This window comes from Psammomys obesus, unplaced genomic scaffold (assembly GCF_907164565.1).
Source record: "Psammomys obesus unplaced genomic scaffold, mPsaObe1.curated_primary_1811, whole genome shotgun sequence".
NCBI classification, from domain to species: domain Eukaryota; kingdom Metazoa; phylum Chordata; class Mammalia; order Rodentia; family Muridae; genus Psammomys; species Psammomys obesus.
In genome coordinates, this window is record NW_026585895.1 from 18,780,273 (window position 1) to 18,795,556 (window position 15,284).

General features: G+C 40.6%; 1 protein-coding gene across 1 annotated transcript in view; it reads left to right on the forward strand.

Annotated features, from left to right (window-relative positions):
* Positions 1-14,878, forward strand: part of Slc38a11 (solute carrier family 38 member 11) — a 41,429-nt gene extending 26,551 nt beyond the window's left edge. Inside the window, exons 9-11 of the mRNA XM_055600695.1 lie at positions 2,864-2,976; positions 6,005-6,136; positions 14,534-14,878. Of these exons, the coding sequence (XP_055456670.1) occupies positions 2,864-2,976; positions 6,005-6,136; positions 14,534-14,824 (536 nt within the window). The 3' untranslated portion in view covers positions 14,825-14,878. The remainder of the gene's footprint in view (positions 1-2,863; positions 2,977-6,004; positions 6,137-14,533) is intronic.
* The last annotated feature ends 406 nt before the right edge of the window (positions 14,879-15,284 follow it).

The following is a 15,284-nucleotide window of genomic DNA, read 5'->3' on the forward strand; positions in this document are numbered from 1 at the left end:
ATATATATATATATATATATATATATATATATATATATATATATATTTCTTCCTCAGGCCTTCCTAATCCTCCACCCCACCCAGAGATTTGGGTCTTGCTTTTCTGTTGACAAATACTCTGGGTGATTTCCCTACTGTCCTCCTAGCTCAAGCATTCATTTGCATCTCCAGTAGTAGGATATTTCTGCTTAATTGTCTCATTCTGGACTAAATCACAAACATCATTTTTTCCTATAAAGTGAACCCTTTCCTGGTGTTCAAAGTGACATCTCTTTTATTCTGTCTCTCAGGCCCAGTAACTAAATGGTCTTCTTTTTACTGCTTTTGACCCTTTCATCCAATCATTAAGGGTTTAATACTCCGGGTAGGCTGACAGCAGACCAAATGGCATGATTCATATATTCCGCAGCTTTTGCTGGCCTAGTATCTCACTTGACCTTACCACAACCCTTTGAAGGTAAGTGGAATAACTAGTTCTGCTTCCTGCTTACAGAGAAAGAGAAGTAACTTGCCCCAGCTGGCTGGTAACAACCAGAAAGCATGCCTTCTGATGCTCAAGTTCAGATATTTTCCCCTGTTCTCTGTCTGCCTCCCAAGTTTTGATCAGCACAAAGCCTCCAACAACTCTCTCAGTGTCTGGGTCCTCTTGACTTAGTTTTCTGTGACACTTTGGTATTCTTGGGATGCCTTGATCTGAATAGATATCATAGGTCACTGTGATTATATATATATTATATATATATATATAATATATCAGAAAAAAAGTTTTTTAAATGGAAAAATTAATGAGATACTAAAGCAGTAATCTATACTATATATACACACACATACATATATACATATATGTGTGTTTATACATACATATATGTATGTGTATTTGTATATCAAATATATATTTGTATATAGACTATATATATTTGTATAATATATATATATATATATATATATTTTTTTTTTTTTCTACCTGTACCAGGATGGTGCGATGGTGTGGTTAAAACCAACCTTGAAAGTGTCGAGAAGAAATGTTTCAAACCTTGCCACGAGGCTAAGGCAGGGGATGATTAGCCTGTGCTGTATAGAAATCCTCTGTCTCTAAAAGAGAAGTGTGACAAAGGCTCTTTAAGCTAAGTGTGGCCACATGTGCCTGTGCCTGTTCTGGGACATGAGGAGGACACAGAAAGATCACTTGGGCTTCCTGGCTGCCAGCCTAGCTTCATTGAGAAATTCTATCTCAAAGATAATATGGCGGGGTGTAATAGAGCAGGGTACCTGATGTTCTCCTCTGGCCTCCTACACACATGTACAAATACCTACACACATATGTGCATACACTACATACATTCACACACAAAAACATACACACACTACACACACGCGCGCACACACACAGAGAGAGATTTTTGTCTCTTACACACATCTTCATATAACAAAGCCGACAGGTATTTGATGTTATTGTTCTTGGTTTGGGTTTTGGTTTGCTTTTCCTTAGCTAGAATTCCCTGAAACAAACTTAGATTTCAGCTGGAATCGGCTGGCATTGCTTCTTTAGCTCATTTCTCTTTGGGTCAATCTGGTCTTGTTTGCACAAACTACATGCTCCTGTGTTTATCAGGTAAATTTGTGCCAGTAAGGCAGTGGGGAGTCTGGAGTACTGTTGCTATTCTCTGTGACGTCAGAGAAGATGCCGGGCTCGGTTATTAGTGGAGGTCAGCAATAGGAACCTCCTGCCTTGCTTTTCTCACGGTGCCGACCACACGATCAGTGTTGAAGCTGTTCTCTGCTTCGTGCTGTCATCTTCTTTGCTCAGAAGGGGCATCAGAAAAGTAGCACACATACTGTCCTTAGTGCAGGAAAAGGACATGGTCACTTACTGTGTCTTGGAAAGTGACAGCGCAAGTAGATCACCTCCTCACTCTTTAATAAAGAAACAAGCTCTTCTGAAGCCGAGTCTTAATACATGTGACTTTCATCTAATGTTCTAATTCACTTAATTGAAAACAGGCAACTGCAGTGTCCACGTGCTACCATGTTATGTTCAGGAAATAAAGAGGCTCATGGGTTCAGCAAGTATGTGCTAAAATGTGTTATGTGAGCTGGTCAGAGCCCTGCCTTTCTGCCCAGACTTCTGAAAACACACAGAGTCTCAGAAAGAACTAGCCTAAGATATATGTGGCTTATTATTTGCTTTGGAAATAATTAAAATTAATGGCCTTTTCTGGAACCGCCCCTATTTTCAGTTTTGAACCAGAGGAATATGCATTCACTTTTGGGTACATCAAATGTTCTGAGACAGTCTCTCTCTGGAGTTCTTTGCTGTGGTCCTGGCTTTCTGATCAGGACCTGTATACTTCAAGAGCAGGAAACCCAGCTCCCAACGTGCCCTCCGCCTACTCTTCCTTGTGGGATTGTCCTCCATTTAAAAATAGCATTTCAAAGAGAAATCTGTTTATTTTAATAGACATTTGTTAAAAATACTATAATCGCTAGAAACAAAGACCAGAAGCCATTTATAAAGGCAACGCATAAGAATTTAGGGAGTTGATTCTGTTATTAAAAGAAAGAAAACAATGGACAAATTTTTTTTTTTCCCAAAAATTGGCACAACTTTAAGGGAAGCCTATCAAAAACAATTGAGAACTCTGCCAGTGATGAGTTTACTTTCAAGGGGAACATGCACTAGTTTTAACAGCAGTGAATACACCCAGGGCTACAAAAGGCAGTATATTATATTTAGACCTGGTCACCTATGTTTTTAAGTATATGAAATGAAGTATATGGACTATCACCCTTATGCAAAAGAACATCTCATTTGTTAGTTATGCCCAACACCTTGCAAATAAATATATTTTCTCTTGTTCTCCAGGAGACTTATTTGAAAATTACTGCAGAGGTGATGACCTGGTGACCTTTGGAAGGTTCTGTTATGGCATCACTGTCATTTTGACATACCCGATTGAATGCTTTGTGACCAGAGAGGTAAGCATTGGTATCACTACATTTACTTAGGAAGACAGATAATTCAATGCCCAAATGCCAAACACATGACGACAGGTGACACATTCATACAACTTCTCTTTAAGCTATAAAGTATCGGAGTCTACAGGTGACTAATGTTATGTCCCAAAGAAACCTGGGACAAATGACTGTGGCTATTAACATATCAAAGCAGACACTGGCTGCCAGGCTATCTTAGTAGTTCCAACAGCACTTTCTACCCCAAAACCCTACCCGAAAGCTCTCTAGTCCCTGAGCTTCCCTCCCTGCAGCTTTTGATTCCTATGTAGTCCTGCCATTCTTATTTTCATTCAAACAACTATTCAAATATTTACAAAATAATTTTTTAAATGTTGTGCCTGTAAATTATGCCCCAAGTTAAGTCTGTATTATCATAAACACAAAAATGCCACTTCTTTCCCAAGGGAATAGCAGCCTTTAGAACAGCCAAATCAAAGCGAATGCTTTTACTTTTAAAGGAATGTCAAAAAATAAATTAAGGGTGAAAGTTTAAAGAAACCATTTCCAAAATTATGCTTTGCTGCTTCATAAGTCAGTGTTTATTTCCCAGAGGCCAGATTAATTGGTTATATTTTTAAAGTAATATATTATAGTCCATGAGCAATCAAACATCAAGTCAAACCTGTAGGTCTACAGATATATTTGGATGCATATAGTTACATAAATGTTCTACATAAATTTTCTGCAGTTACAAATATGGGTAGTTATGTAGAGGGAAGAGAACCTACGCTTGTGTAGAACAGGGTAACATGGCTTGTCAGGAATCTCTTAAGGTGTTGGCTTGATATCCCTACCATCGTGCCTCACAGAGCTTCTTTCAGAGTCCCTTTAGGGCTTCGTCAGGATCTGTCCCTACAAGCTGTTTACACAATGTCCTGTGTGAATGTGTGTTGTGTGTGAAGTAAACCACCGACGGAGCCTTAAATCTCCTACGTGATTCGCAGGCTTCCCAAGGTTGCTAGTTTCTCCCTGTAGACCACTTCTGGCAATAAGAAGCAGTGCTCGGTCAGGGAGGGACATGTTCGGTACTGTGCATTCTCTCCAGTAATGCTCAGGTTCACGAGCGGCATGACCCAAGTCTATGCTCTTTCCTCACAGAAGAGAGGAGTGAGCTAAGGGTTGCTTTCTGCAGGTTTTGAAACTCCAGGATTCTTGCAAAGCTTTGCAAGAATTGTCAGCATCTGCCGGGTACCCCAGGTTCTGATCGGATCAACAGGAGCAGATAGTGCAGGCTTAGAGGCCTGTTGGTCAAAGGTATGTGGATGGCTTGAGACACTTCATCTGCAGCTTCTGTCTTTCCTACATGGAAATGAGTTTCTATCCTAGCTGCTATGCAGGCCAAAACTAAGATCTTTACACTGGTAACATATACCATGCAGACAGATGCTGTATAGATCTTGCTAGCTGCTGGTGCTTATCTGCAAACATATACACACAAACAGAACCAACATAATCATTTCTCTTCATAGATAAAATAGCCTGGCACATATAAAGAGGGAACACTGTTTGCCCTGATAGAACCTTTCTCTATGCTTCCTAAGTAGCTATTTCATCCTCATAAGGCCATCTTAGAGATGTATGGAAGTGTTGTATTTAAAAAAGATAAATTTGGGCAAAGGTCAAATTTATATCATCTAAAGTTGTTAGTATCACCCTTAGGTCTCCGGCAGTGGTGGAGCAGCGGATCTGTGCAGACAACATCTGTCTAGATCACTTTTCAATAGTTGTCATCTTCACAGGACCTGGCCCCTGGCCCTTCCCCTCCATTGACAATTCTTGTTTCCCTGGTATTCTATACGTAGTCACCATTCTGTTCAGATTCTTCTTTCTGTCCTCCGTTTTTTCTTTCCTCTGCTCTTCTGTACATTGCGGCCTCAGCTTGTACTTCTGCTCTAAATTTTATCCCAACCCCAAGCTCAGACAGGCCACTCACATTTCAGAAATGGCAAGAAGTAGAGTTCTGCAAGGGACAGTACTGTGTTCCGGACAGTGCTGTGTTCTGGGGGCCACGTTCCTAAAAACCTGACCGGTGTGAAATGGGAATAAAGAAGCACAGACACACATGGAGAAAGGCTGGGGTGAGGTGGGGAATGCTTACTCTGTTGGAGGGCACCTACTCTGAAAGCCTGGAAACTCACGTGCTTATTATATACAGGGTAAGGAGAGGGGGTTAGCTAGTCGTGGAAGGTCTTAGGCTGTCAACATCTGGGAGGAGGAACTTGAGGCAGAGTATACTTTCTGTCAACAATTGCCCATGGGCCCTGGGGAAGGGTCTGCCAATCACATTATTCTGAGGCCCTGGAGTCCTTGAGATGGCTGTGCTCATGTCCACATTACACATTCACTTGGGTCTTCATCTGCTTCTTACACATTAATTTAGGACCTTCTCTACTCCCCACGGTAGAGCATTCTAGACAATGGAAGAGCCCTCTAAACTCTGTTTGGTCTTTTTCATCTGGCCACAAACTCTTCCCTATTTTGTTTCTTTATAGGAGCTGTAGGTCTTCTTTTGGGATGTTAATTCTTGAGAATGGAATCATCCCTTAGGCATCTTACTATAAATTTATCAGGACAGGGTACGTCTACTAGGTGGCTATAGATTAGCTTCCTGACCTGTGTGTTCATGGAAGATAGTGATGAACCCATCTTAATTTGCCTTTCCTCTTTGTGGATTTCATTTTTATAGCATTTATTTTTCAAACTCTTTCTTATCCTTAAAAAATGTGTGTATTATAACACTGGTGTACCATGCTCTGGGTCTACAGCATACGACACTGAGTGACAAAGACCACAGCAAAGAATACTCATTATAGCTATGCATGTGAATGTATCAATACTTTGAAAAGATAGAAACGTTCCTAGTGACCTAAGATTTGATGGCTTGCCTTCCTGGTGGTGTTTTATAGTGTCAGAGTGCTACTGTGAAAGACTCTCAACATTCCGGGTAAGACTCAAGTGAACCTCTCAGTCTTATTTGCTTATTCACCAGGTAATCGCCAATGTGTTTTTTGGTGCAAATCTTTCATCAGTGTTCCATATCATCTTAACAGTGGTTATCATCACTGTAGCCACGCTGGCATCATTGCTGATTGATTGCCTTGGAATAGTTTTAGAACTCAATGTAAGTACATTGAAAAATTTGCTCCATCCTTTCTGAAAATGTATTTTAAAATGTTTCTGTTTAATGCGAAATATGCTTTCCCATTTTTTAGTGTTTTTTTTTAAGTATTACCTTCTGAAGAATAATGGAAACCTGTTTGCAACATAATAATAATTATTTTATAATGACAATACTCTGCTTTTCACGGAAGCATATATAGTTTGTGGCAGTGTTTCTCAAAAGGGAGAAGGGATTCTGCTCCCTTACACAGGCAGGGAGACCTTAATAATGACAGAGACATCTTTGGGTGCCTAACAATGTTATGGGTATATAGTGAGAAGAAGTCAGGGATGCCAATAATAGCTCATAATGTGCAAGAAAATCCTTCACAATAAAAATGTTTCTGATTCAAGTTGTCAAAGTTCCATGGTTACAGGTTTTGTCCCTATTCTATAAAGGTAGGTTTCAAGCTGACTAAACCCTTCACTGTATGTGGGACTGAAATATCTAGCAGACTTGTTAAAGTTGTAGAAGGAATAAAGTTTTATCCCAATCACATAATCACTTTGGATGACCCACATTTCTTTTCCTTTAAATATTATTTTCTGTCCCCAGACTTTTCTTTTGTCATGTCTCACACCACTCAGATGTAAGTCTCTATTGTGTCATGTCTGAACTGATCCTTTTCTTTCAAAGCAATCAGAAATGCTGTTCCCCTGTAACCTAGCCCTTGCCTTTATGGGATCTTATTTCCAATGTACTTCTCCAAAGCCTCCCTTAGCTGCCAGATTTATTTTCAGCCTGTGACCATGCCATATCAAAATTTTTGCTCTTGTCCTTTGCCTTCTCTCTTTTTCCATTCATTCCTTTTCCTACAATGATTACTTTTCTATGTCTGTCTAAACCCTACAGACTGCTGCCAACTACAACAAATTCGAACTCATTTATTGACCATATAAAGTAATTGAGCAACATTCTATATATAGTAGAAATATAGTGATGGGAGGAAATTAGAGAAATCTAAACCTTTATCACCAACATGAAAGATTAGCTGCTGTGTAGATGAAGAACACACACACACACATACACAAATTAACACGCGTTGGTGACAAATTCCAATGGGGACATAGCAGGACAGAGAAGCACACCAAGAATGATTCCATTTCTATTTTGTGCAGCTAGGATAATGGGCCATTTGATGAGATAGCAATGAAATGAAAGCCACCGCTACAGGGTCATTATTCTTCCCTCTCCAAAGGCCTTACAGGATTTCTAACCCGAGTGGGACTAGTTCGCATTCCCCGGTCATGTGCCACAGATATGGCAGTTTACAGGAGAGACTCCAGCTCACCATGCACTCCTGGCCATCAGAACTGCAGCACAAGTGAAGGTTTATCTGCCACATTCACATCACTATGCTGTCCCAAGGCCAACGTGACTTCCCCAAGCCGTGGACAGTAGGGACACTAGGGGATTTTCCATGACATCTACGATAGGAAAAAGCCTTCTTTTGGGGTGTCAATGTAGTCCTTTAGTCCCATCTAGTTAGTTTTCCAGAGACGAAGCAAGGGGATAACTTGAATCCAGTTTGAGCAGTGTAACAAGACCTTTCCTCGAAAACAAAGAGAGTGGAGAGCAGAAAAAACAGAATTCAAATCCTACAGTAGTCTTGGTTCCTGTGGATGGTTTCCATTTAATTTCATGAAATAACTTTCATTAAATATCTTAGAACACACGATATTTGAACTGTACATGAATTATCTTTACTTACCAAACTGTAAACTCTTTGAAGGCAAACATATTTAATGACTTTCTCTATGGTCTACTACACTGGGCACTGTGCTGAGAACAGTGAGCTCAAATTATTACATGACTGATTATGTCTTAGGACCGCAGTTTAGGACTGGACATAAGAGCACCTATTGTAATAGAAGAAATATATTATTTCCAGTAGCCCATTAAATACTTGCTCGTGTTTCTCATCTGGGCTGTTTCTCTCCGTCACCGATCTTCAGAGCAGGTTCCTCCCAGCCACGTGCTGTTTGTTCTCGCTAACCCATGGTGGCGCTGCCTCCTCTTCTCCTCTCCTGTCTCGCACCTGTCTCCCCTTCCTCTGATCCTCCTGTCCTCCAAATCCTTGAAACTTAGCTCTGCCTACCTCAGTTCTGCCCTGCCCAAGTATGTAGGCAACTTTTTTCAACCAATCAGGGATAATTTGGAGGTCAAAGTTCACAAACTTCATTTTGGGGATGTGATAGTCTGCTCTAAGAACAGGAAGGATCTTGGGGGAGGGGCAAACAGTTAACCTCTGACTACAAAGCACCAGACCATGCTGTAACAAAACCCCCGAGGCCGGCCTCCAATGACATACTTCCTCCAGCCTCCAATGACGTACTTCCCCCAGCCTCCAATGACGTACTTTCCCCAACAAGGCCGCATCTCTGAAAAGATTTATGACTTTCCCAAACAGCACCACTAACTAGGGACCAAGTGTTCAAATACAAGGGTCTGTTTCTCATTCAAGCCACAACACCTCTCTCCAGGTTTTTATTATTGTTTTTTTTTATTTTCCTGGCTTTATGATATATCTCATTTGAGTTCTGAAAGTTTACTGAGTTGTTATTTTTTTAACCTTTCCAGTTATTTATTCACTAGGCATGCATGGTGTGTGTGTGTGTGTGTGTGTGTGTGAGAGAGAGAGAGAGAGAGAGAGAGAGAGAGAAGAGAGAGAGACTGAGAGATACAGAGAGGAGAACAAGCAGGCATATGTATGCCACTATATACATATGTTAGGGTCATTGAACAGTGTGCTGAGAGTTGGTTATCTCCTGCCACCATGGGTTTTGGGGACTGAACACAAGCTTATGCTGCAAGCGCTTTTACCCACTGAACCAATTTGCCAGCCAGATCATTTTGTTTTTTTAAATGTATGTATTTTCCGTGTATGAATGCTTTCGCTGCATTGCATTTATGTGCGTATACTAGATGCATGCCTGATACCCATAGAGGCAAGATGATGAGCACCAAATCTCCTGGAACTGGAACTAGGGACTGATGTAAGCTGCCATGTGTGTGCTGAAAACTGGACATGAGCCCTCTGTAAGAGCAGCAAGTGCTTTTCTCACCGAACCATCTCTCCAGCCCCAATAGCTAGTCAATCTGAAACTGCAAGTTTCAGGTGCAATGAGAGTCCCTGTCTTTAGGGAATAAGGCAGAGATTGAAGTATCAGGAGACCAAAAGTCTTCACCTAGCCTCCATGTGCAAGAACACACCGACATACAGATGAATATATCTTGTTTGTCCTGCACACAAAATCCGAGGATATAGCTCAGTGATAGATGGCTTGTCTAACTTATTCAAGTGTCTGGGTCCTATTCACAGCACAGAAAAAAAAATGGTGGGTGGCCAGAGTAAGAAAGAGAGATTAAGTTTATCTTTAAATAAGTTTTAAGAATAATCCGTGCTACTTATGAAACTATTTTTAATGGACTAAAGTAAATGCCAGACTGTCAGTAAATTGGAACTCAAGATTTTTATGTTCATTTTTTTTTGTTCATAGCTTTCACATTAAATAATAAGATTTGTGTATGGGGATATAAACAATCAGAACCTCATCAGGTCACTCAGCAGAGTGTTTGAGAAACCCTTGTCTCTTGTGGCTTTTTTAGATATGACAATCACCCACGCATATGAGATGTTTGTTCGAATCAGATTGTGCATAATTTAAAATTACTGTTATTGGTAAAGCTAAATAAAGATAGGGTAAGTTATTTGGGTTGTCTGGTCAAAAATCAAAGCCCGTTTAGAAATCCCCCTTTGTTTCATTGTTTTCATAGCAGAGGACAGCAATGAAATCTTCTTAAAGCTGAGAAGGTCTCAATTTTAAAGAATCCGTTTTAGAAGCAAAGAAAAAGTCCTTGACCTGTTCTGTTGCAAGACTCCAGAATCTTGGCTGGAGGTTGCTGTTAGGGAAGAGAATGTATCTGCAGTAATTGGGCCCTATGGGTTTCTACTTGTAGTACAAAGAAAAGGAGAAAAAAAAAAGAAGAAGAAAAGAAAAAAAAAAAAAAGCTGGTGCTGTGGCCACAGGAACTAGCCCCACCTCCCCCAAAGCACTGTGTGCTGCTTCCTTGACAGGAAGAGAGTAGGCCACTGAGAACCCAGCGAGAGAAGCATAGTCAGCAAGTGAATAAACCAGAACCCAAGTCAGCATACTTCCTAGGCTGGAGACTTTTTATTTTTTCCCAAGCTGTAGAAAGAAATTTCATGAGTATCCATTGAATATAAAGAAGAAATTTAAAAGACAGATAACTTTCTGTCTTTTTTTTTTTTTTTTCATTACTGCTTTGAAGTATTTGCAGTGATAGAAGAGGAGGAAGACAGAGGAAGGGGTAAAAGGAGCCCGAGGAACCCAGGGACATCCAGAAGTACTCCTCAGCAGAGCCAAAGAACCAGGAACAACCCAAATATGGCTGCCACAGGAGGGCAGAAGATGGTGGGCGTGGCCCTGCACTTCAGGGAGTTGAGCTTCATCAGCAGTTGTCCCAAGGAAGGGGGTCATTGGGTATACTCTGGAGGCTGAAGGGAAGGCTTTCAAGGGAGGCAAGGACCAATAGCAAGGAGAAAGGGACTTCAGAGAAAGTCCTACCTTTCAAGCACCAGCTATCACTGCCCAGCCTGATTTTGCTCTCCAAGGAGCAAGGATCCTGTTTACCTGTTCTGTGGACCCTTCTGGCTTCTAGGGTGGAGCAGCTGGCAGGCTGGTACTGCAGGGTCTTTGGTGATCCCAGAAGCTGTGCCCTTATACCCAGGGAAACCACATACCTCACTCGAGAGGTAAAAGTAGGGACAGAGGCAGGGACTATCAGAAGTGGGTCACACTGTCACCCTCACCACTCCCAAAAGTCTGGGGGCTCCTCCTCACTGCAGTCACCCCAATAGGACTGATGCAAATGACTAAGGATGACCTGTCTGAGAATCCTGGCACCTGAGGCCTATTCCAGTGGAGCACTGATTATCCTACCTGGAGGGCAGCAGCAAGGGGCCCACCCAGGGAGATCCTGCCCTCATTCTCATCAGTAGCTCCTGACATTTCCATAATATTTTCCACTGCTTAATTCAAAGTACCATTGACAGTTCACAGTCCATTTACTTTCAGCCATTTGGTAATATAATTTTTTTATTTGCTATGTGCCTTCATAAATACTTGTCTATCCAGGTGCTATATGGCAAAACAAGCTATCGATCTTTTTTTTCTCATAGATTTACTTAGTTAGTTTTTAATTATTTGTAAGTATCTGGAGGTGGAGGGACACATATATGCACGTTAGTGTGGGTGTTTAAGAATTCCAAAGGTGTCAGATTCCCTGAAGATGGAGTTACAGGTGGTTGTGAGCCACCTGCCATGGGAATCAAACTCAGATCCTCTGGAAGAGCAGTGCATGATCTTAACAACTGAACCAACCGTCTCTTCAGTCCCCTTGTTTTTATTTTTCTGTGTGTGTGTGTGTTTGTGTGTGCATGCGTGTGTGAGAGAGACATGTGTATATATTCATGCTTGCACATATGTTGCATATATGTGTCTGAATGTACATGCGCATTCATGTGCAAGACCAAGGTTGATGTAGGGAATCATCTCCAACTGCTCCTCTGCCTTCTTGATTGAGGCTGGATCTTTCAGTTGAACACAGAGCTTGACAGTACAGCAAGCCTCTAATTGGCTTGCTCTGGGGTCCTGTCTCCATCTTCGAAGGCTAGGACACTACCCCCGGCTGGTATTTATATGGGTTTGGGGGATCAGAACTCTGGTCCTCAAACTCCCATAGTGAGAATCTTATGACTGAGCCTTCTCTTCCACCCTATATTTTTTTTAAATTAGAATGCAATATTGGTCTTAGTATCTTCTCATTCTTGAACTTTTTACCAAGGAAATATTTTCTAGACAGTGTGATCTATACCATTCTCCCTCAAGTTTTTAGGTACTACCTTGGATAGTCTGATCCCACAAAGCCATTTATCTGTAACTATGTGTGTGTGTGTGTGTGTGTGTGTGTGTGTGTGTGTGTAAAAACTAATATAAGAAGTATACTATTGAAAACTTCTAGCATGAAGGTAGAATTCAGTATAAAAACATAATTTTATTGCACAGTATTAAGAAACCTGTTCTTTTAAAGATGCTTAAGGTATAATATGTAATTTTATATCACCTAAGTTCAAACTCAATTTGCATTGATTGATTCTGAAGGATACCTTTAAAAGTACTGTGCAACTCATGAGACCTTGTCTCATAAATAAAATAAAGAAATACACAAGTAATAAATAAATGCCAGGTGGGGTGGCACGTCTTTAATCCAAGCATTCATTCAGAAAGAAAATGCAAACAGATCTCTATGAGTTAGAGGCCAGTCCAATCTACATAGTGAGTGTAGGCCAGCCAGGGCTACATAGTGAGAACTTGTCCTTAAAAAGTGAATAAATATACAAAAGACAAGTAAGCTGAACATTCTCCAAGAAAACATAAAAAAGGATGTCAAGTATAATCAACTATAACACAGTCCTCAGAAGACTGCAGGTTAAAACCACTATTGGCACATCATTCCACACTTATTTAGATAGTACTATCAAAAGACAAGAGGAAACAGATGTTAGCAAAGGTACACCCTTGGTAGGAAGGCATTTTGTCAGCTATTATGGGAAAAGTTATGGAGGTTCTTGAAGAAATTCAGCAATGTGACTGCCACAGAGCCAGCAGTCTCTCTCTCTCTCTCTCTCTCTCTCTCTCTTTCTCTCTCTCTCTCTCTCCATGGTTTACCGACTGCCCATCTCATAGGTACATCTACACGTCATATTCACGGCAGCACTATCTGCATTAGGTAAATAGGGAGACAACACACATGCCTATCAACAGTGAATGAGAAAAGAAAACAGAGCTTGTGTACACAAGGGAAAATACCTCTAAAAAGAAGGAAACCATTCCTTTGCCACTGCGTGAATGAGCATCATGCTAAGTGAAAAAAGCTAGACGCAGAATTGAAAAAAAAAAAAAAAGCATGATCTTGCTAATTATGTGGAATTCAATTTTCAAAGGGAAATGCAAATAGAGTCAGAAACTAGAAACGTGGTTTGGGGTCGGGAGGTAGGAAAAGCAGAGGTGTGCAGCAAAACATGCAGAGCAGCAGATGGTCTAAACAAGTCTAGAGGCTGAATGTGCAACAATAAAGACAAACAGCTGTGTCTGTGTACTGCATTCATGAATTGGGTTAAATGGTAGGTATCCAGTTGTCCTTTTCACGTGTGCAAAAGTAATTGACTTTTATTCTAAATTTGTCCCGTCATAGTAACATGCTGTCCACATGTGTCCCATAGAACCATGTTGTCAACCTCCAATATACACAATGGGATTTACTTACCCCCCCCAAAAAAAACTTTATGAAGTAAGAAGAATATTTGTCAGAAAATTTTAATGTTTTAGTTAACACATAACACCTGATGTGAAGAAAAAAAAATGTGTTACCCAAAACACTTTTTTAACATTTACAACATTTGCAAAGTTTCTCATAAGAATTAGTTCTGTTGAAAGGGAAAAATCTCTTTCCCTTTGAAGTCAGTGCATGTCCTCAATTTTACAATAAACAACTCTACTGCCCTTAATTTTCAGTCTGACAGCCCGCCTTAGGTTGGATTTATTGGCAACTGGTTGTAGGAGGGTAGCTAGTTACAGCCAGTTAGTTCCACTGTCAGTTTTCTGGTATAATTAGTGCATTTAGCTTTACTTGAAAGAAGACTTAGAAATGGGATTTCATGCTAAGCCTGGGAGTTAATTTTTTTCTTTCTACACAGACGGGAACTACTTTCAAACAGAAGAGAAAAGATAAATGCCCATCCAATTTCCCAATGTCTCTCTTTGTACACAGATGGCAAATACACCACTGAGATTTGAAAGGCACTGTAGATATGCAGGAATTTCTAGATAGTATTAGGAAAGATTATGCGACTGAAAAAGTGGGTTTCAAGCTTGCCAGAAGTCCGCCTTGTCATCTGCTTTATTTTCTTGCCATTTGCCCTTAGGCTTGCTGTACATTATTCTGTTTTTCTTTTTTCCATTTGTAGCTACTCCATTGGAAAGGAAAAGCCTACATCTAAGTCTTACCCTGACATTTTGTTTCTTTTCTTTGTTTGCCTCAACCGAACCTACCAAACTTTAAATATGTGTAACAAAAAATATTTTTAAAACTTTGGACTATTTTATAATTTTTATTTTTTACCAATTTGTCTATCAGACAGGAGGATTACTGCCAGTTTGATGCCAACCTTGAATACATAGTGAAACCCTGCCTCAGAAAAACAAAACAATGTAAGCGATGACCCAAACTAAGTGTCCCTCTAACATTAACTTGTGTCCTGTCTTCAACACACAGGGTGTGCTCTGTGCGGCTCCTTTGATTTTTATCATCCCCTCAGCATGTTATCTGAAATTATCCGAAGGACCATGGACACAGTCAGATAAGATAATGGCCTGTGTCATGCTTCCGGTTGGCGCAGTGGTGATGGTCGTGGGCTTCGTCATGGCTATCACCAATCCTCAGGACTGCACCCACGGGCAGGAAATGTTCTACTGTTTTCCTGACATCTCCCCCACAAACATCTCCCAGTCTCACGTGCAACCGACAATACAACCTTCCCTTTGGAACCTCAGCGTCTTCCAGTGAGCCGGCTACTTTAAAGAAAATGCGTGTTCTCTGAGATGCCGATGCCTCGTCCTATTATCCACCTATGTTAGTCTCTGTCACAAAATGATCCCTGACATGCATCAGGACTTGCTTGCTTACACTCTTTATTGGAATACAAAAAAAAATAAAGAAAACTGAATATATGTATTATTTGTATTTCAATCAGTTTTGGCCGTCCCACTCCTAAATTATGAGATAATATCACAAGCAGAGTTAATATGGACATATTTTTAAAATATAATACACAAGCTAGAGAGCCCCCAGAATCTATATAAAGCTGTTTCACGGTCGTTTCAATCATGTGGTAAGTGTTGAGTCATCAAACAGCACAGTAAGAAAGGCCTAAGGCGGCGGTTCTCAACCTTCCTAGTGCTGTGACCCTAAAGACAGATTCTCATGTTAAAGTCACCCCGAAACATACAATTATTTTCATTGATTT